Source organism: Megalops cyprinoides, chromosome 4 (genome assembly GCF_013368585.1).
Source record: "Megalops cyprinoides isolate fMegCyp1 chromosome 4, fMegCyp1.pri, whole genome shotgun sequence".
NCBI lineage: Eukaryota > Metazoa > Chordata > Actinopteri > Elopiformes > Megalopidae > Megalops > Megalops cyprinoides.
Window position 1 is genome coordinate 12,440,272 of NC_050586.1, and position 20,945 is coordinate 12,461,216.

A 20,945-nucleotide genomic window follows, 5' to 3' on the forward strand; every position below is an offset into this window, starting at 1 on the left:
CCTACCACACTAAGTAACACTGCCTACCTAACAGACATATATACAACATCTGGTGTAATCTGTATCTTTCTGAAAACCAATATTATTTTTCTTTTAACAGCACATATGGTTTCCCTGATTTTCACTGTTTGTGTTATCTTTCCCTAAATTGCTATTAATTGAAAACTATTTTCAAATAAAGAGGACACATTGTTGACAATGTGGTGATGAACTGTCAGCATGTGCGCGGCAAAAACAAACAAATAAACAAACCATCACTGTGAAACATTGTACACATAGTTTCATTGGTTATTTGTAACTTCCGGTAGTTGCGTCACTCTAATCGCCAGCTGTCTCTTCCATTGGTTGATGTGGTTGTCTATCGAGGCATGGCCACGCTCACATGCGGTTGTTAGGTTGACGCGTAAAAAAAACCGCTGGATCGCCCGAACGTAAAAGTGACACAGGGTATTTACATGGTCAGCTAAAGAAAATCGCGGCGAAAAAAAGACAAAAATATAGTTTTGCATATTATAAAGAACTCATCATGGAGTCCTATGACATCATAGCTAACCAGCCTGTGGTGATTGATAATGTAAGTAACGGTAGCTACCTGCAAAATTGATCACATTACTGCTAGCTAGCTAGCTAGCGAGGTGCAGTTCCTTGTCATTGTTTAGCTAGCTAGCTACGGGTCGTTTTTCTTTAGATGGATAGCTATCTACATTTCATTCTGTATCCATTCAATATCATATTAGCTACGGTGAATTGATGCCCAGCAAGGCAGCTATCATTGCTATTTGTGGAGACAATTAACATTTAGCACCAAAATAGGTGGTTACTTTTCCCCACACCAGCTGTCCAACGACATTGTCATTATGGTATCTTTTAGCAGATTACATACATGCCCTGTATTTGACACAATAATAATAGCTGTCCGGCTAGCATGCAGCAGTTAAATTCTATCCATGCAGAACTCAATATACTCGATCACTGGTTAGCGAAATAAGAGCTTATAAATAAATGTCTAGCTGTGAAGTAGCATTTCGTTACTAGAACGCTAGCGTAACGACTGTCTCCCTGAGCGGACCCCGCCTTTGCAAGCTAACTGAAACAGCGCTCTAATGATGAAGTCCTGTGTAGCTAAAATGAACTCGTTAGCTATTTGTCTCACTTTCATCCCATCAAAAATGTGTATTCTAGAATATATTGGTTGTTTTGTCTGTTGTGTCTGTTTAGCTTTCTATATAGCTAGCAAACTGGTCTATTCTGTCAAACGCCGAGCATTTTGCATTGCCGTTGCATTGGAATGAATACCACTAGCTATCTTGACATTTCCCAGATCACGTTCTCCTAGCAACTTCCTATGGGTCCGTGTGCCTTACACTGCAGAAACGAATACTCGTTTTTAATCTGAAAGAGTACTGAGTGAGGGTACATTTCCAAGGCACACAGAAGTGAAACGTAAGGCCTCAGAAGTTTTCTTCAGTCTCAAAGAGCTGCAGTGTCTTCAGTTGTTGTTTTCACGTGGTTTTGCATGCTTGAGGCACCCATTTAAGATGTGTGTCTGAGATTCTCCCAAAGTGTTATGGGAGCAAATGACTTCTGGGACAGTGAGAGAAGAGATAAGTCAGGAGACATAGGGTGGTGATTAGGGAGCTCTGACTGCTGGTCGTCTGTGACCTGTGGCCCTGTCACATGACCAGGCAGCAAAGGAGTGGAGCAGTGATGGTGGGGACCACCCTAAACTGAGTCCACATCTTTCCATCTCTTGTCTTCCTGTGACATCCATCTTAGCTGTCTGCATTAACATGGCCTTTTATGTCTGTCTGTCTTTCTTTTTCAGGGTTCAGGTGTTATCAAAGCAGGATTTGCTGGAGACCAGATCCCCAAATACTGCTTCCCAAACTAGTAAGTCAGCTTTTTATTCTCCACTTTTTGTAATTGTTATGTCATATTGTGTGTCACTGATAGTGTCATTATGGTGATGAAACGTTTGACTTGTGGTTGATCTGTGGTTTAATTCCAGTGTGGGACGTCCCAAACACGTGAGGGTGATGGCTGGGGCACTTGAAGGAGATCTCTTCATTGGTCCCAAAGCTGAGGTAGCTTTCGTATTGTCCTCCACATCCTACATGGATGACACCTTTGTAATCCTCAGATGTCTTGTTGTAGTTCCTTTCAGGTGGCATATGTATAGCATATGAGAAGCATAATGTGTTTCTGACCCTAATGCTCTTTCAACTGAACTGTTGCCTGAAAGTTGTGTAATGCAGTAGTTCGTCTCTTTCTGCCTGTGGCTGTAGGAGCATAGGGGTTTGTTGTCAGTACGCTACCCCATGGAGCATGGTATTGTCAAGGACTGGAACGACATGGAACGCATCTGGCAGTACGTCTACTCCAAGGAGCAGCTGCAGACCTTCTCCGAGGAGGTGTGTGTATTTCATGAGTTCCCACCCTGCCCAGCCCACTGAATGGGCTAACTGTTACCTGCCAGGAACAAGCCAGTCACACTAACAGCCAGACTGACAGAAGCGCTAAAGTGCTAAATTTACCTCTGTAGGTTATCTCTTAAGGGAGTTTTCCTAAGGTCTTTTAATAGCTGAAATAAATTCACAACAGCTAAATTTAAAATTATGTAAGGGAGTTTGCACGCTTTCACAAATTAGAGGAAGCCAGCCATGTGTGATGTGTTGCATTTTTGTCACTGTATCTTGTCACACTCTTGTCATTTCCTCAGCACCCTGTTTTGCTGACAGAGGCACCCCTGAACCCTAGCAAGAATCGGGAGCGGGCGGCAGAGGTGTTCTTCGAGACCTTCAACGTTCCAGCCCTCTTCATCTCCATGCAGGCCGTCCTCAGCCTGTGAGTGTGGGCATTACAGAAAATCCAACGCCAGTGATTGGCCAGCACAAAAAACTGAGGGGTGGGGGCTCAGTTCCCTCAGCAGAGTGATGGGACAACTTCCTTTTTGTCCCCTCTGCTCTCAGGTACGCCACGGGACGGACGACAGGAGTGGTGTTAGATGCGGGCGATGGGGTGACCCACGCCGTGCCCATCTACGAGGGCTTCGCTATCCCCCACTCCATCATGCGGGTGGACATCGCGGGGCGCGACGTCTCCCGCTACCTCCGGCTGCTTCTGCGCAAGGAGGGCTACGACTTCCACACCTCAGCAGAATTCGAGGTGGTTCGCACCATCAAAGAGGTAAGTGGCTGGGAAGAGAGAGCAGTGCTTTCTTTTGGTTGCTGAAATCATGTGTTTTCTAACTGCCACTTTAATTACCATTGAATAACTTTGACTGATATTTGAAAGGAAACTGTCACTTTGCTTATTCTGAAAACATAGCTGTGGAAAGAGTTAGTGTTGAGCAGTATCTCCTCTGTTCATATTGTACCCAGAGTCACTTGAATTCATTTCTGTACCTCTGCAGAGGGCATGTTACCTGTCCCTAAATCCCCAGAAGGATGAGACCCTGGAGACAGAGAAGGCACAATACACCCTCCCTGATGGCAGCACGTTGGATGTTAGTTTCTGTCCCTGTCAATTCACTGGAACTTTAAACTGACAGCATTTGCAAACACCATCACCTTCTCCCATGCTATGCAAATATCATATGCCGGATATTGCAAAAGTCACATAATCCAAATGATGTAAAGTAATTGTTGTTTTTTTTGAAAGCAGGACTAATTTAAAGCCTTACTTTTTCCTGTACATTCACACACTGGTGGCTAGTGGCTTGTGACACGTGTCGTACCTTCTGCAGATCGGGCCCGCAAGGTTCCGGGCCCCGGAGCTGCTGTTCAGGCCGGACCTGATCGGGGATGAGAGCGAGGGCATCCATGAGGTGTTGGCCTTCGCCATCCAGAAGTCGGACATGGACCTGAGACGCACCCTGTTCTCCAACATCGTCCTGTCCGGAGGCTCCACACTCCTCAAAGGTATCCAGCCTGGCACACAACTCCATTTCCTGCCTGTGTCTGTCTACTCCTCTCTGTATTTCTCTCTCACCTTCTTCTCACTTCACACCCTCTCCCTAATTTCTCCCCCCTAGGTTTTGGTGATCGGTTGTTAAGTGAAGTGAAGAAGCTGGCACCCAAAGATGTTAAAATCAAGGTAATTCTGTTTTTGCTGTTGTAGTCTACTGAGTGCTTGAGCTTTGTCATTTTTTGTGTTTCTTTATCCTTTCAAATAGGAGGAACTTTTGGGAATGCCTCCTGAAGTAACACTGAGTACAAGATGCAGGAAGTGTTTCCGACTATATTTAAAACTTGAAAATATTATCTTTAATGAAGTACCTTTACTTTCTTAAATATGTCTTTCTTGAAGTTTGTGGTTAAGCTTTTAAGCATTTAAGCTTTCCTGACACATTTAAAATGTCAAGTGTGATAGCCCAAAATATACTGAAGTGTCATACTCAACTGTGAATCTAACAGCTTAAAGCAGAAGTTTTGTTGAAGTCTACAAACTGACATGTATTTATGTGCATAACCTACTTCCACCCATGATCAAGAGGCCTTCTCTGAAGTGCTATACTAAGTTTTCTCCTGCTCCTGATGATGGGCATTACAACAATGTTATTATTTCTATTTAAACTGGTTCTCATGAATACTTTGAGGGATTATATTTACAACCTACTATGTTACAAGTTACAAAAAAGTATGAAAAAAATTATATTGATTGCCTCTCTTATTGCTGATCTGTTATGTTATTTCTTGTCAAAATAAGCCATGTAGACTTCTGTTCCATGGGAAAGATGGCTTGGTGGCCAGTGAGGCTTGATTCCTTTTCCATTGCATTACCTGCAACCAGAGCTTGACCAAGTACATGATGTCACACACATTTGGAAAGATGTGAGTCATAGTGCACAATATTACAGACCCTCAAGCCCTCTAGAAGGGGAGGAGGAAGTCATGCTAGTTGGTGACAGTGGCAGAACCTCTAGGGTTTGACGTTTTTCTTTTGTTTGAAAGCACAAAGGTAATGATCAACAGCAGTGGCGTGTCCCTTTATCGCCTCAGTTTTTAGCATCAGCGGACACAGCGTTGTTACTCAACTTGTTGACTCCTTCTAAAACGTATAAATAGGCAGGCATCAGTACTGATAGTGGATTGACCTGATACGATTAGTTAACATTCAGCTCAAGCGAAAAGGTGATAGGTACAAATCATTGGGAACCTGAAAGGGACCTGCCCACTTCGAGCTCAGCAGTCAAAGAACGGTAGTCTCAGTGCCCAGCAATAAATGTGTTTTAACACAGAGGTCCAGGTTAATGTGGAAATTGATTTTTTTCCCCCTTTTTTGCCCCTTCAGATCTCTGCACCACAGGAGAGATTATACTCCACGTGGATTGGGTAAAATCCTAACATTTTTCCATCAAAGGCAATCCTGTGTGCATTACTAGATGGTGCTGCATTGATCATATTGCTTCCAGCCAGAATGCATAAAATGTGTTATATGTTTATTCCAAAGTCATAATTTCATTTGTAATGTATATTTACTTAGGCTCTGTTCCCATTCGGAGACATACATAGATAAAACGGTGCGGCAAATTATGTGATGCTAATGTACAAAAATCAGTCAGAAAGACAGTCAGCAGGTTGTATTTACATTGCCAGACAGTTTGAATACCATTCAGTTACAGTTAAACCAGTATTCGAGGACGTTTCGGCTGCATCCAAGCAGTCCCTGAACAGTGCCTGTTATTGTTATTGTGTAGTAATACTATGGTCATGCCAGAGTGAATGCAAACTTGTACTGTTATGTTCACCAGAACAATAACAGCAACATAAGCCAGTATAGCCAGTGCTTGCTCTCCTACTCTCCACCACTTGTTCCATCCTGTGCATCAGTGGAATGTTCATAAGATGTAATATTGATGCAAAATAGATCCTTTATTGAGCTCAATTAAATGCATTTCTTGAGTCTTTGCACGGGTTTTGTGCATGATTCAATATAATTATGACCCTGGTAACCTTTTGCACCTTTGCAGGGGCTCCATCCTGGCTTCACTGGATACCTTCAAGAAGATGTGGGTCTCCAAGAAGGAGTATGAAGAGGACAGAGCCCGTGCCATCCACAGAAAGACCTTCTAATGAGGGAGGCAACACAACACTCCTGCCCTGCCCTGACTTTCTGGTCCTAGTCCTCCAGCTCCCCCATACTTCTCTCTCTCTATCCCTCTGTACAAGGAGAGGCCAGACCCCCCTTCGCAGCCCGGCATGCCTTCTGTTACCCCACCTATCCCCCACCAAACCCCCGCATGTCGGGGACACCAGCCAGGATTGGCGAAGGGTTAGAGCAGGCATTCTCATGCAGACCCACAACCCGCCCTGAATAGAAACAAGGCTTTCAGTTGCATCTCTCAATATTATGGACTTTTTTTTTATTATTTTACATTTGGGGCAAGGCTATACTCCTAGATGCAAGTATTTATTATTACACCATTTGAAAAACCTTGTATGATATTATCATATCATCCAGTCTAATGACAATGAAGAAGTTGAATGTTTTATTGTACTTTGCTGTCTAAGGTCCATTCCAAAATGATCAGATTCTTCTTTTTAACATTTCAGTCCTTCCAGTATTGAGGCGTACTCAAAGGGTGCATCGATATATATAATTGTATTTCATCCATAATTTAGTCTTTCATCTGTAATTTCATTTGTTTACCAGTGGCAGACAGCGTAACGGTTTATGATGAAGTCAACAGTAGGAAAATGGCTGTTAACCATAGCTTACACTCATATACCTCTTAGACACTATTTTTTATGTTTTATGTCTGTCCCCATCTGTCTTAAGGGGATTCATCTAAAGCTGCGCTTGATTGTAGTTTTGTTGCAGTTTGTTGCGACCAGTTTTTGGCATCCATGATTAGGTATATTGAGAAGAACTGAGGAACAGCATACTGTATATATTGTGCCTCTATCTGCTGACATAGTTCAGAAAAAGTAGCTTCTTGTGGTGGGCCATAGTGTAACTAGTTTCTGCTGTCATTTGATTCGTATTACCTGTCCACCACAAATAGCATGGATAGTAACACTAAATCTTGGAGTGGGCCATCAGATTAGACACTTGGTAACAGTTGTCAGGGAGATTGGTGATACTCTTGCTGTTAACACAGTGCAGGTATTTATTGAGGTGAACAAATGTTGGGAAGTCTCCAGTTTACACAGGTTTTGTGATCTTGGCTGAGGAGATGCAGGAAGGATGACAGGTTACACCGTAAAGACAGACTAGAAACACAAATGCCCATTTAGATTTGGGAGAGAGTCTGGGCCAGCATTTAGTTAACTGAGAAATTCCTTCACATTCTGTTGGAATTCCCCTAGCATCATAAAAGTTTAGCCATAGAAATACTGATATGGATACTGTACTGTTTAAACAATTACTGTAGGACAGGGAGATGCTTAGGACATGTTTATATTGTATATCTGCCAGCAAAATTGGACATGGAGGGAGTAGTGATTTGATCTGAAGTTTAAATTTAAAAAAGTGTTCTTCAGTGGGCTGTGGTGAGGGCAGTGCCTGAATCTGTTTTGTCCTGTCTCATATCCACCCGTGCAAGAACAGTTGTCAACCTGTGTATCTGCATTGTTTTTTTGTTCTATTTTATTTTTGTTTTTTAAGGCTAAGAAATTAATTTGCCCTTTCTTGTGTTGTTAAAAATATAAAAAGTCATAAGAAATAGGCACACAAAACGGGACTGAAATGTACGATATTCAAGTGTTGCTTGTACTTTTAATTTTGTATATTCATTATAATAAATAATGACGGCTGTCTGAAATTGATTTTTTTGGGTCTTTTCCCGCAAACTTATTTGTTTCGGTTCAAGTTGTGTGATAATTGAGACATGGCCCAATGTGCGTGAATACATAATATATAAATATACAACAACAATAATAACTATTAATATTAATATTCGTATTATCATACTCTTGTGTAGTTTTAAATTCTACTGAAAATAATACAGTTTAAAAGTAAAATTCTCAAATATGAATGTCATTCAGGACAATGACAATGACATGGAGTCTTATAGGTTTCTGTTTTTATTGTCAACACATTAGTATTTCTCTTTGTTACCGGGCTGGTAATTTTTTCCCTTGCGTCAGAATTCCAGTCATACGACGTAAGTCAATCTACCATGATGCCATTACTGGCGTTTGTGATAGGGTAGTTTTGCCTTCTTGTCTTTCCTTTCTTGTACATGATTGGGCAGACTGCCACGTACGTCATTCTATCCTATGTCTGATTGGACGTATGCTCAGAAATGGGCGAGCTCTAGGTTGTCTGCGAAGAGGCTCCTTTCTGTCAGGGTCTCCTGTAAGTTTTAGAAAATAGTGTACATGTAGCTAGTCGTTTTTTGTTTTGTAAATAATATTTAAAGCGTCATTCAAAGAATGAGAAGAGTTACTCTTTTCGTTAATGGAACCACCAAAAATGGCAAGGTGCGTACGGATGCGATGGACCAGATTAATTTAGCAAGATAGCTAACTTATCAAGCAAGCTCATTCAGAAGTGGAGAACGATTGCTTGCTAGCTGACTGATTCACTGGCTATCCTATATAAGTTAGTTACCTAGATGTTGAATAGAATATCTTAATCATAAATGTTTATTTTGCTTCCTAGCATCTGGTTGGCTGTAAATCATGTCTAGCTCACTGACCAGCTATATTACTTGCAGTTAACTAACTAGCAGACTGATAAGTACTGACACATGTTAAGTTAACTGCATAGCTAGTTGGTGTTTTTATATCACGTCTGAGCGGTGTTCGTCGTCCTATACAGTAAGCCAGCCAGATGTCAGTGCTTATGTAGCCAGCAAAAGGTAGCATCAAAATAGGATGTTGACCTCTATAGCCAGCTACAATCAAGGTAGTTAGCTTCAAAGGTAAACTGGTCACAGAAGAAAGGATTTCACCTTCCAATCTCTGTCTCAGGTTGTGGCAGTGTATGGGACTTTGGCCGACTTGCTGTCTGTAGCCAGTAACAAGCTGGGTATCCGAGCCTGCAGTCTATATAATGGGAAAGGAGGCCTCATCGATGACATCGCCCTTATCAGGTGTGGCAAGCGGGGTCAAGGAAAACAAACTGTATTTCGAGTAGCGACACATATTTTTGGCGTCGTTATGTCTGCAGTATCCTCAAGCTTGACTTGAATCTGCGATGCTGCTGTTGACTCAATAAAGAGTAAACGCAAACACAATATATAGAAACATTCTTGTTGACCTAGGCAGGAATAAAAACGAGCAGCTAAGTATATGCTGTTAAATTAATAACCAAATAGTTTTTCTTAGTTAACTACACAGTTTTTGATACCACTCAAAGGCACGGTTTATGGTTCTGAAGTGTTGTTCATCACCTGTTTTCACTGAGAAATATAGTTGCACACAGAGGCAGTTTAGGTGGTCCAGAGCCACCCTAGAGGACAAATTTAGTGTTGCAGGAGAAAAGTAAGTCCCTTTGATCTCTTCAAAGTCTGCAAGGTTACGTTCTTGGGCCTCTCGCTGTACTAGTAGCCCCTCGAAAAGATTATTCAGTTTTATTCAGTCCAGTTTTAGTGCTAAAAGTGTGCAACTGTATGTCACAGTGCAGCCAGGTGAAGATTTAACAGTCACACATCTGACGAAAAGAAACAGGATGACTGCAACCTTCTTTTACTAAATTTAGACTAAACAGAACGCATGCTTGCCCTGTCATGGAGTGCTGCAGTTTATTTAAAGTGTGGATGGCTTTACTTCAACTCTGAAAACTGAGGATAGAGATGTAGATGATTACACAGTGGTCTTTCTGGAATCTCTTATAATGTGTTCATCTTAGAAAAATTGTCAAAAGAAGAGGTTTCCTGTCTCACTGAGATGCAAAAATTAAAAAAAAAAAAAACTCTTCCATGTCTTTGTCTTCTCAAGGCTGACTTATTGCATTGACTATATATAGTAGTTCTGTCAGCCTAGTCTGCATTGTCTACCCTCCAGCTCATCTAGAATACTCCCGTAAGGATTTTAACTAAGAAAAAAAAAAACCTGAGAGCATATCACCTCAGGTGATTCATCCAGTGATTCATCTGACTTCCTTCCACTGGCTTTGCCCAAAATACAGAGCTGAAACAAATCTGCTCCATATTTACAAAGCTCTGACTGGACAAACTCCATCTACACGAGCTCAATATATTCTCACAAGACATCTTAGTTAGTTCCATTAGGGTTTATGGTCAGTTTACGTATACAGATTAGATACAGATTAGTTTGAGCTACATCAGGCTTCAAAACTTGAATGGAAATGCGATACAATTAGAGTTTATTACTGTGTTTTATTATATTAACTGCAAAAATGCAGTTGCTAGTTCACCACAATTAGTGTGATGACTGCAATGCCCGTCTCTGTGTCCTGCAGAGATGATGACGTGCTCTATGTTTCTGAAGGGGAGCCCTTTGTCGGTGAGCATAGATGTTGTCTCATTTAGAAGTCATTGTATATTTGAAAGTGTAAAACATTGGAAAACATCTTAAATGTCCTCACTGCTGTGCAGATCCAGCTGAGATTTGTCTGCTTGTTTTCTTGCGGTTTGTATCAGAGCCTCAGAATGAAATCAAGTGTTCAGAGGAGCGCAAAGGAGCTCACACTGATTGGCTGACTCTTAACATCGGAGGTCGCCTCTTCACCACCACACGGTAGGCAGAGGTCTTAGTGCTGTGTTACAGTGGCTTGTCATCAGCATAATTTCACCGTTAGCATAGTCGTATTCATTTAGCTGGCAGTTTGCCCAAGCTAATGAGACTGATTTCGTTGTTAGGTGATTAGTGAACTACATTATTTTCATTTGTTTCAAATGGGGAGCTTTATCACCAGAGGAGCATAAACTTGACCCTCCCTTTCCCTGTTGCGATCTCTCTTCTCAGGAGCACCCTGGTAAGCAAGGAGCCAGAGAGCATGCTGGCACATATGTTCAGAGACAAAGGTAAATCCCTGACCCAGGCCCAGTGCCTACATTGCTCTCCCCCAGCTATAATATAATGTTCTTGCTACATTGTTTGTGTTAATATTGCCAACTTTCATACATACTCTCCTTCCCCTGCAGACGTGTGGGGGAACAAGCAGGATGAGCGGGGGGCCTACCTGATTGACCGCAGCCCAGAATACTTTGAGCCCATACTGAACTACCTGCGGCACGGCCAGCTCATTGTCAATGAGGGCATCAACTTGCTTGGTGAGCATGATCACTGGGTACTATCAGACATTCTTCTGCACCGCCCAGTGCGATATCCCATTTGCCCGGCTCACAAGAGAGCCCAGCTCTATATAGAAATGGTGTCAGTCTTTCCCAATATGGATTCCAACCCAGTGGCATGATCTGTGGGAGTTTAAGATTAGTTGCAATGTACCTGTCCTTTTAATGACCTACATATCAATCATTTATGCTGCAAGATATTTACTGAAGTAATTCAGGTTAAGATTTTGCTCAGGGGTTAAATGGCAATTCCCTGCCTGGAAACCTGGATGTCAATAACATGTGTGGTTCATATCTACTCTGATGGTTTGAACTACTGTAAGGTGTTATGGTGACAAGGGCTTAGAACAAGGGACAAGTTTAGAAGCCTTGTACCTCATACTTCATCCCATGTTTGCCAGTGAATTGCAAACAAGTACGCTGGTCAGCCAGCCCATAAAACATATCGTTATCTTTCAGGGGTCTTGGAGGAGGCACGCTTCTTTGGAATAGAGCAGCTTGCTGAGCAGTTGGAAGTAGCAATAAAGGTAGGGGCAAATGAGAACACTGAGTTATGGGAAAATGGGAAGCTGGTAGAATGGCATTGTAAGTTCCTCACTGACCCTACAAATGCAGACACCCCATATGAGAATGAGGAAGCAGTACCTGTAATCTTCATTAAAGTTGAGAAGTGGTGATTTCACGCCCATGTTTCTGTTCAAATGTCTGCTTTCCCAGAATTCCCAACCCCCGGAGGACCATTCCCCAATCTCCCGCAAGGAGTTTGTGCGCTTCCTGCTTGCCACACCAACCAAGTCTGAGCTGCGCTGTCAGGTATAGAGGAAGGGCCTTTTGGTTTATTTAAATTGTCTATTGAGAAAATGTTATCACAAGATGCTGAGTAAAAAACCATAAATCAGAAGATGCAGTACAAGGCATGCAATACTGGAGAAACGTGTTGAGACTCCCTGTGTGAGCTTTCTTTCTTTCTGTTTGCCAGGGTCTGAATTTCAGTGGAGCGGACCTGTCCCGCCTCGACCTCCGATATATTAATTTTAAGATGGCCAACCTGAGTCGCTGCAACCTCACACACGCCAACCTATGCTGTTCTAACCTGGAGCGGGCAGACCTGTCTGGGGCCAACCTCGATGTGAGCTCACCATTTCTGCAATTCTGTAGTCACCTTCACGAATTGAACTTTCAGACCACATCTTGTACTGTGACGTACAGTACACAGAGTAAAACTTTATTTGCAAATAAGAATAACTGCAGAATTCAACTATTCAAGCAGTTCAAATTCCAGCAGAGCATTTGATTAGTATTGGGTTTAGATGGTTTGTTTGCAACTGTTAACAATAGTACTTTGTGTACATGTATTTCAGGGTGCTAACTTGCAGGGTGTGAAGATGCTTTGTACAAACGCAGAGGGGGCATCTCTGAAAGGCTGCAACTTTGAGGATCCCTCTGGCCTAAAGGCCAACTTGGAAGGTAATCTTTCTCATATTGTTCGTGTCAAAAGGGGATTGAGGGAAGATGGCAAAGCTTGTGCTCATCTGTTGGGCGCCATTGGATATTTCCTCCAGCAGACATTCTTATCAGGGTGACTTACATAGCTCACATTTTTACATGTTATGTAATTAGGCTAAGTACCTTGCTCAGTAGCACCACTCCATTTAAGTGCCACTCCTTGGTATTGAACCTGCGACCTTTAAATCGGTCCCACTCCTTAACCACTCCACTGCACTGCCTGTTCCTCTCAGGTGCTAATTTGAAGGGGGTTGATATGGAGGGCAGCCAGATGACAGGAATCAATCTGCGTGTGGCGACGCTCAAGAACGCCAAGCTGAAGAACTGCAACCTGCGGGGGGCCACGCTGGCGGGCACTGACCTGGAGGTGAGCACGGCTCAGAGGAGGGGAGTTCTGCTAAGACGGAGTTTAAGCTTGAGCTTAAAGTCTATACAGTCCATGTCATGTAGATACTGATGGACACATCCATGGAACATTATATGTCCATCCAAGTCATCATTACTTATGATGGTGGATGCTTTCTCAGTTTTAACAGAGGCGGAAAAGTATGTGAAAAATTAGGTAGACATTCAAAGACTAAAGTCTGTGTTGGGTTTGACCAGTCTATAATGTTTGTGATATCACTTGCAGTAGGTTCAGTTTCTTTGGAGAAGATTAACAGTCGCAGTCGTCATTTTGGTGGAGATGGATCAGTCTGTCACATGATGAATAGTGGAATATGACTAGGTCCTTCCTTAAATTATTGTTGCTACACAGGTTGAGTGAGAGGACATAATTCAGATGTAGTTTTATAGCTTTATTGCATTGTGTTGGGGGGGGGGGGGGGGGGGGATAGGCATAGAAGGATCTTGTTATTGGGACTGAAATTGTATTGTTGGATAGCAATAATTTCAGTTAATATTTTTACAGCATACCATAACTTTACCAGGTATTATACAGCACACTGAAAGCTTGTGTGATGTCTCAGCTGGTAGCTCAGACCCAGAAACACAGGTTTAAGCTCTCCTTTCTGCTCATTTCCCTCCAGAACTGTGACCTTTCTGGCTGTGACCTCCAGGAAGCGAACCTGAGGGGCTCCAACGTCAAGGGAGCCATCTTTGAAGAGATGCTGACCCCACTGCACATGTCTCAGAGCGTCAGATAGCCTCTCTCCCTTGTCTCCCTGCACATTCCATCATGGCTGGCCACTCCCACAGACTCTCCCCTCATGCCTCTGAACCAGCCAGCCAAACCCAAAAAAAGAAAAAAAAAAAGACAAAAACATTGTAGCAAGAACCTCCCTGGAATCGTATGCAATCCTAATATCACTTCTCTATGCACAGCCCTGGCCATCCACCCAATCTGTTAGCTTTATTTTCTTGCACTAGGGCACCTCCAGGGTTGTCATTATTTCACTTGTATGTTGAACGCTTATTGGAGTATGAGAATTCAAGTGTGGCACTGTCCTTTGTGATGTCAGTCCTAATAACCAATATATATATGTGTTGTGTTTTACATAGAGAAGTAGTACGGCAGATGTAGGAGTTATCGCAGTCACTGCGGCAGGCTGATAGCTCAGGGCACATATATAGCAGTAGTTCTTAGGGGCAGTCATACTTCCCTGGGCATAGGCATAGTGCAGTAGGCAGCGGCCGGCTCTCTTTGAAGCTTAAAGGAAACATTTCCAATCAAGGTTAAAGCAGTACCAGCAGCATGTCTGAAAAGGCGAAGTAATCTTTGCCCATTACGGTGTGAATATGTTAGTGGATGCATGTGGAGTCAGATGTGATATGAGAATGCAGTATTTGTTAAGAGAGAACACGGCATTAATTTCTCCGGTCAATGCTTCTCCCCCACCCCTTGAGTATTATAGAAGTCAAAATGTCCAATGTTTTTGACATTGGCTTTGAATCTACCTCCCTCTCAGCCATTATCTGACTGACATATGTGTCGCTTGCGTTCTGTTTGTAATTGTATATGCTGCCTCTAGTGGGCTGGTCACGCAGAAGCCCTCCCTCCGAGCATCTAAGTCCTCTCTAGCTGAGGATTTCAGGATTGCTGCTTCTAATCATGCAGTTGCCTCTAGTGTATAGATTTGAAGTATGAGAGTGAGAGCTGCATGGAAATGTGTGTATCAACCAAATATTGTTACGGTCAACATGAAGCTTGTCTGTCTTGCACCAAATAGTAAGCGGAGTATAGTTGTAAAACAACACTCCCCTTTAGGATAACAACTCGACAAGATGGACTTACCTTTTTCTTTTTTATTTATTTCATCTATGCTTGGCACCAAAATATGATTTGCATCTGGGATGTATCTATTTGCATGCAAATCCAGATAGACCTACTAATAACTGTCAAAACAATCAACCTTACTAATACAACAGCAAAAAATAACCTCTTGTTGAATGTGGTGCATATCAACATCGAGTCCTAAGATATTTCAAATCTAGTGCTTCCCTAGCAGCAGAAGCTGCTTTGATACTGGAAGTTTTATCACTGCTGGACTGTGATCATCTTTGAAGATTTTTTTATGTTAATGTTTTTATCAACCTGTAAATTCAAGAGGTCTGGAACATTATCCGCAGGCTTAAAGGACTGAATTTAACCACGGACAGCATTGTCCAAAAAAGACATGTAACTGTCGCAGAATCTTAGTAATGCTTTTGAAAAGTAGGCACAGCAATTGCTGATTTTTTTTTTTTTTCCTTCCCAAGGTACTCTGCCTGTCTTTGTAATGGCATTTGAATTTAGCACTCTGAGTGCATTGTGCTTCATATATCAGATCCTTGTAAAAAGGGGGATGTTATTTATTTTAATATATACTCAATTATATTTATGTATGGAGGAGTGGAAGTAATTTGCCTTTCTCAAGACTGGGTATATGACTGCTTCCCTATTCCCACACCCAGTTCTGTGATAATTGCACTCACTCAGCCAAGGAAGTGTATTTTCATGAATGGAATGGACTGTTAAACAATGACAACAACAAAAAAATATTTCTTGTGTTCTGTCATTTTTTTCGCCTTGAAATGTTGATGTGGGTACTTCTTTTCCTCATATGCTGATTGTAAATTTTGGTAGTTTGAATTAGGAGATGTAAACAGTGATGCACTAGACAGGCTAGTGGGGCTTATGACTGATCTTATTTGCTCACTCAGAGTGTATGGTTCAAGGTTTTTAGAGAGTTTTGCTAAAGCTAAAGATTAAATGTCAGCACCTTGCTCAGGGTTCCCACAGTCCTTTAAAATCCTTGGAAATATTCAAGGAACCCCCTCTTCTTGAGTAGTCATGGAAAATTGCACAAATCTAAAAAAAAGTTTTGAGATAAATAGCTATTGATTATTTGACACAGCGAAATGCATCTATTTGTCAACCCACTAGCTTGATGTCATGTACTATCAAGTCTAAAACTGTCAGTGTACTACAATGACCAGGAGGCTACAGCGATGGACCATAATGGGCTTCATTCCACCAAAGGTTGGGTGGTTCACATCAGCCATGGTCCCTCCGTCACACAACTAATTAGCACCATCTAGCAACTCTTCAGCTTGTAAAGTCTTTAGATGACATCACTGAGAATTGTACTTAGTGCCATTTAGTGCTCACTCTCCTGTAGTTCACTGTGTGCTGATATTGCTAATGAATTCTCCAGCCTCTACCATAAGCATACTACCTGAATTCACTAGTGACTGTTATCTACTGCCATAAGCATCCCCAGGTGAGCCTACACAAAACACAAGCAGTCCCTGCTTTCATGACACAAAGCCTTCCTGGAAATCAGATTGTCGGGAATTATGTGCTATTTTCCCACAGGTGCTAAATAACAAAGGCGGTCTAAGGTCATAATTGTTGACAAGTCTATACAAATTAAGTCAAGTAATCATAAACTATTAATCCTGCCTATATGTTTGCATATTTAAATGTACATAAGCATATTTAGTACATTATTTTTACTCAGAATAGTTGAACACACCACCTGACAGTCTTGGAATGATGGGACAAAGAGAACAGCAAGGACCAAATTGATATACTCTAACTGGTGTTTACTTAGAAGGTAAGGACACAGTACACACATGCAAATGATTAGTTAAAATGCATTTCCTCGTAACTTCACCGAATGAAAGCAACGTAATACGAATGGCAGCAAACCTAAATGGCCCAGTATGGGAGGAATGCTTCTTGCCTTTTTTGTACATTTCTTTGTCATTTTGGCTGCCACTGTCTCACTCTCATTCTCGGTCCTCAGCCTCTGTCTGCTCCACAGTGCTATAAACCCATCGGACAAAAGACCTAAGTGTACAGATGATAACTGAACGTCATGTTTTAGTTTATCTAGTGAGAATGTGAACACTCTTGAGAGTTAGTCTGCAAGACATCAAGATTTATTGGAGTTCCTTGAGGATTCTGTATTGTAAAGTATTGTAAAACCTAGGTGGTGTTTTAATAAATGGCAAGAGCATGGAGATCATGAACCACATCATTGTGAAATCTGGGTCTGCATGTATTGTGACAGTAATGAGCCTCAAAAAGCAGTTTTCCCCTCGATGTCACCTTCAAAGTAACCCAAATTCCAAGTAGTAACTATTGCAGCAATAAAAATAATCTTCCAGTCTTGCATTACTCCTTAAAGCAGAAAAAACATACATCTATATACAATATGAACATACAAAGTGGAAAACCCTGATATTTGAAAGGTATTGTAGCAGCATGCCTCCTGAACAACAATCGCTGGTCTTTAGTCTTACCCATAATGCCCCAACATTTCATATACAATGTCATTTATTTCCACTGATCCTTGACATATACATGATGTCTTTGCCCCACACTTACGATAGGGATTAGGCCATCTAATCTGGGGCTGGCAAAAAAAGACGCAGGTGTTGGCCAGCCCAGAGATTATTTTAATATATTTCTCAAATGGGATTTATCTTGAGCACCACAATAACATTAAGGCAACAAGGCTAAGCATAATTGACGTATTATCAAGCTTTTAGCTTGCCCCCTGGGGTGCCAGAGCACAGGATGTTGAGTGCAGAGAGTGTGCGTGGATTGAGTGCCAGGGCGTGTGCTAAATCCCTCATTTGTGCTCCCAACGGTGAGTGGACAGACCCTGTCAGCCACAGTGGGGCCAGGCTGAGTATAAAAGCCCTAGTGAAGCAAAAGCAAAGCACTGCTGAGGTAGACCGAGAAGAGAAGACAACTACCATCATCCACACAGAGTCCATCTGACAAGGTGAGAGAAACCTAAGGAGTTATCTGTACTTACCGTTTCGATTTGTCCAATGTTTTGCTAACCGCTGCATAAACAGGTGTCAAAAGACTTTGAGGTTGGCTTGATTTAGAATTGTTTATCATGGCATTGGACAATTCTACTGCATGTGACTTGAGGCACACCATGAAAGAGGGCACAGGCTGAAAAAATTGAACAGGTGAATACTGAGGGTTCTGTGTGGTTTCAGAATGGCACATACAAGCTCCCTCTTGTGGCTTGGGCTGGCTGTGGCACTGGTGTGTCAGGGCTGCTGTCAGCACTGGTCCTACGGCCTGAGACCTGGAGGCAAGAGAGCAGCCGACAGCCTAAGCCTACAGGACACGCTGCAAGAAGTATGTACTGCTTGAACTCTACTCCCCAGGGTTCTCATGCCACTTCTCTGTGACAAACACAGGGTATACTTTTACATGCTGATCACAAGAAGAAAAGAACAATGTGTGGATAAGATCCAATGAGAGTCCAAAAAATTGTGATCAAAGCTCCAAAACGCCCCTCTTTATTTTGTGTTCATAGCATAAAAAAACTTTATATTTGCCAGCTGCTACAAAGTCTGCTATTGATATGGTTAACTCATGTGCAAAAAGGTCAGGACTGCTTGATTACTGCATCCTTCAGGAACAGGAATGATTACCTCTGTTAGGGCTCATGGTGGAGTTGTTGTAGTTAACTGAGGGCACGACACTCTGTGCCATAATCATGGCTGTGAGTTTGTTTCCACAGATTGCAGAGGAACTGCAAAAGCTGGATGCCTCCAGTCTGTCCAGCTGTGCTGACCTCTCCCCACAAATCACAATCTCCAGTCTAAAGGAGATACTGGTGAGAAATTGGTGCTTTCTCTGTTTGTGTGCTTACATACTTGTCCCCCTCTCTCCCCTGCCAACATTCTTACAATGTTTCTGTGACACTACATGTTAGTAAGGCCTGCTGCTCCATATTTTGGCTCTGTTCCTCTGATGTTAATTTTGAATTTGTCATATCAATTACACAAATGGTGAAAAAAGTCTCTGCTGAAACACCCTCTTTCCTTTTTTTCTAGGCAAACCTGGCTGACACAGAAACGGGACGCAAAAATATATAACAGATATTATTAATGAATTCTTTCAATAAAACATGACTGTGCCTTCAGTGTCTTTAGAGGGATTTTGTATGTGCTTCTGAATTTCTTTGTAAACTGTCACGTGATTGAACCAGTCATTTACCTTAGACCTAGACTTCTCTGACGTCACCGGTTGCCGGTTTCTGTTCAAATACAGCAGATAATTATTGTTCTTGTTCCATTTACCCAGATGCATTCAACTCGTTGTAAACAAATGTATGCATGCCATTTTGTTTGCCACTGAACAGTAACTTGAACCACCTGAAAAACAGCAAAATATGAGCTACAATGTTCTTAATATCAACTCACTCATGAATCATTTTTAGCTGTGACAGAAATAAATCTACAAGATGATGGATGATAATTGTAGGATAAATATGACTTTTGTACCCTTAAACAGGATACAGAATGAAAGAATTTCCAATAAAATAGGCTTGTGGTAACATGCAGTTTTTATTCATTGTTGTTTAACTTCTTGGTGTATGAATTACAGAAATGAGAAAAGATGAGCTACAAATGCTTAAATCTCACTGCCAGCACTACCACTAAAATTATTTTAACATCTATGAATATTATCGCTCAATAAAAATTATCAAGTAATTTACAGTATACCTGTGTATACGTTGTGTGACAAAAACATACTTTTTTTTCCCTTTTCTCCTTTGTCGAGCCCTGGATGAAATGAAACGAGTGAACAGTGCTGTAAATAGATGATATTAGTATTCAGTAAAGTTTTACATATGGCCTCTATAGATTTTTTTTGTTTGACTATCCTATACAGCAAACGCAAATCATCGATGCTGGGGTGGAGGGAGGGGGGGTGAAGACTACTCCTGGTGTGAGACTGTTACAAACCCTGTGCTGTGGGGAAATATATAGTGACAAAGTAAAAACGATTCTCATTGAAAGAGGGGCCTCTTCGTTTCACAACAGACAACAGCGAAATACCCCCCATCGGCAAGAGACTAGGTGGAATAGGTGGTCGGGTTCGATCATTAACAAATGACATGTTGTGCAGTCGACTGCCTAATGGACAACTAAGCATCACGAGAATATATTCACCTGCAAACTTTTTGGGACAAAAAAATAATGCATTTGTGGACGGTTTTTGCGACTGGAAACATTCGCACCGCATTTCTGAACACGAGAGGAGCCCAAACCATATGTCCAACGTGCTAATACTGATGCTGAGGCTGAGTGGCACTGGGGCAATTGATTCAGCCCTAATAAAGCACACTTTGGATGTGAGGCAATATTGGGGGGGATGGCAAAGATGTAGTTTGTCTTTATTCACAGTTCTGTTAACTTGCTGTTTCACTTAAACATCAGATTCATGATTTGAAAATGTGTAAAACCATAGTTTTGCTACAAAAATGTGACTGGGCAGCCGATAGGTGGCGATCTCGGTCTCTTTCAGGACCGGCAGAGCCGCACTTGCCCGAACTGATTTTGCTATATTCAGACAAAAGCGAATTAGATCGAAAGGCTAGTGTGAGAAAGGACAAAAAGAGCTGACAAAGGAGATGGAAGGTGGTGAAGAACGGTTGCCATACATTTCGAAATGGCAATGCAAATATCCTGATATGCACTAACGTGAACGAAATCGGAATGTTCGAAAAATTCTTACAAAGGCTTCGGGCCTTGAAATTGACCTGTCATACTTGCACAACTTATGTTAACATTATTTTATTGTCATCATCTGTGGGGTTAACGTGTAAATCGATTGAACAGTTTTTTATGGTAAACCGGGGGAAATGATAGATGCCCAAATGAAGTTTCTTACGTCACAGAGCTTAATGAAGAGGATTCTGCAATGTAATGTAATGAAACAACAATACGTCACAGAGTAAAGAATCTATAAGAATGATCATCAAAAGAGAAA

The 20,945-nt window shown here is 41.8% G+C and overlaps 3 protein-coding genes across 3 annotated transcripts; all 3 read left to right on the top strand.

The window, feature by feature from the left end:
* Nucleotides 1-414: 414 nt before the first annotated feature.
* Nucleotides 415-7,747, top strand: LOC118776664 (beta-centractin). Its single transcript, XM_036527148.1, has 11 exons — nucleotides 415-574; nucleotides 1,826-1,890; nucleotides 2,009-2,084; nucleotides 2,286-2,411; nucleotides 2,720-2,844; nucleotides 2,970-3,186; nucleotides 3,413-3,505; nucleotides 3,746-3,920; nucleotides 4,034-4,095; nucleotides 5,293-5,333; nucleotides 5,972-7,747. The coding sequence occupies exons 1-11, from the start codon at nucleotides 527-529 to the stop codon at nucleotides 6,072-6,074; spliced, it is 1,131 nt and encodes a 376-aa protein (XP_036383041.1). The 5' UTR covers nucleotides 415-526; the 3' UTR covers nucleotides 6,075-7,747.
* A 522-nt stretch (nucleotides 7,748-8,269) lies between these two features.
* On the top strand, nucleotides 8,270-15,673 carry kctd9a (potassium channel tetramerization domain containing 9a). The gene is made up of 12 exons (XM_036528042.1): nucleotides 8,270-8,426; nucleotides 8,919-9,040; nucleotides 10,372-10,415; nucleotides 10,553-10,649; nucleotides 10,878-10,936; nucleotides 11,057-11,185; nucleotides 11,666-11,733; nucleotides 11,924-12,019; nucleotides 12,186-12,335; nucleotides 12,568-12,673; nucleotides 12,946-13,079; nucleotides 13,741-15,673. Exons 1-12 carry the CDS (start codon nucleotides 8,379-8,381, stop codon nucleotides 13,855-13,857), a joined length of 1,170 nt encoding a protein of 389 aa, XP_036383935.1. The 5' UTR covers nucleotides 8,270-8,378; the 3' UTR covers nucleotides 13,858-15,673.
* Nucleotides 15,674-18,155: 2,482 nt separating this feature from the next.
* LOC118777083 (progonadoliberin-1-like) lies at nucleotides 18,156-19,045 on the top strand. Its single transcript, XM_036527805.1, has 3 exons — nucleotides 18,156-18,299; nucleotides 18,688-18,783; nucleotides 19,004-19,045. The coding sequence occupies exons 1-3, from the start codon at nucleotides 18,156-18,158 to the stop codon at nucleotides 19,043-19,045; spliced, it is 282 nt and encodes a 93-aa protein (XP_036383698.1).
* Nucleotides 19,046-20,945: the final 1,900 nt, after the last annotated feature.

Coding starts and splice junctions, on each gene's coding strand:
- LOC118776664 (XM_036527148.1), top strand. CDS start 527: ATGGAGTCCTATGACATCATAGCTAACCAGCCTGTGGTGATTGATAAT. Junction 575..1,825: donor AGCCTGTGGTGATTGATAAT/GTAAGTAACGGT, acceptor TTTCTTTTTCAG/GGTTCAGGTGTTATCAAAGC. Junction 2,085..2,285: donor TCATTGGTCCCAAAGCTGAG/GTAGCTTTCGTA, acceptor CTGTGGCTGTAG/GAGCATAGGGGTTTGTTGTC.
- kctd9a (XM_036528042.1), top strand. CDS start 8,379: ATGAGAAGAGTTACTCTTTTCGTTAATGGAACCACCAAAAATGGCAAG. Junction 8,427..8,918: donor GAACCACCAAAAATGGCAAG/GTGCGTACGGAT, acceptor TCTCTGTCTCAG/GTTGTGGCAGTGTATGGGAC. Junction 10,650..10,877: donor CGCCTCTTCACCACCACACG/GTAGGCAGAGGT, acceptor CTCTCTTCTCAG/GAGCACCCTGGTAAGCAAGG.
- LOC118777083 (XM_036527805.1), top strand. CDS start 18,156: ATGGCACATACAAGCTCCCTCTTGTGGCTTGGGCTGGCTGTGGCACTG. Junction 18,300..18,687: donor TACAGGACACGCTGCAAGAA/GTATGTACTGCT, acceptor TTGTTTCCACAG/ATTGCAGAGGAACTGCAAAA. Junction 18,784..19,003: donor CCAGTCTAAAGGAGATACTG/GTGAGAAATTGG, acceptor CTTTTTTTCTAG/GCAAACCTGGCTGACACAGA.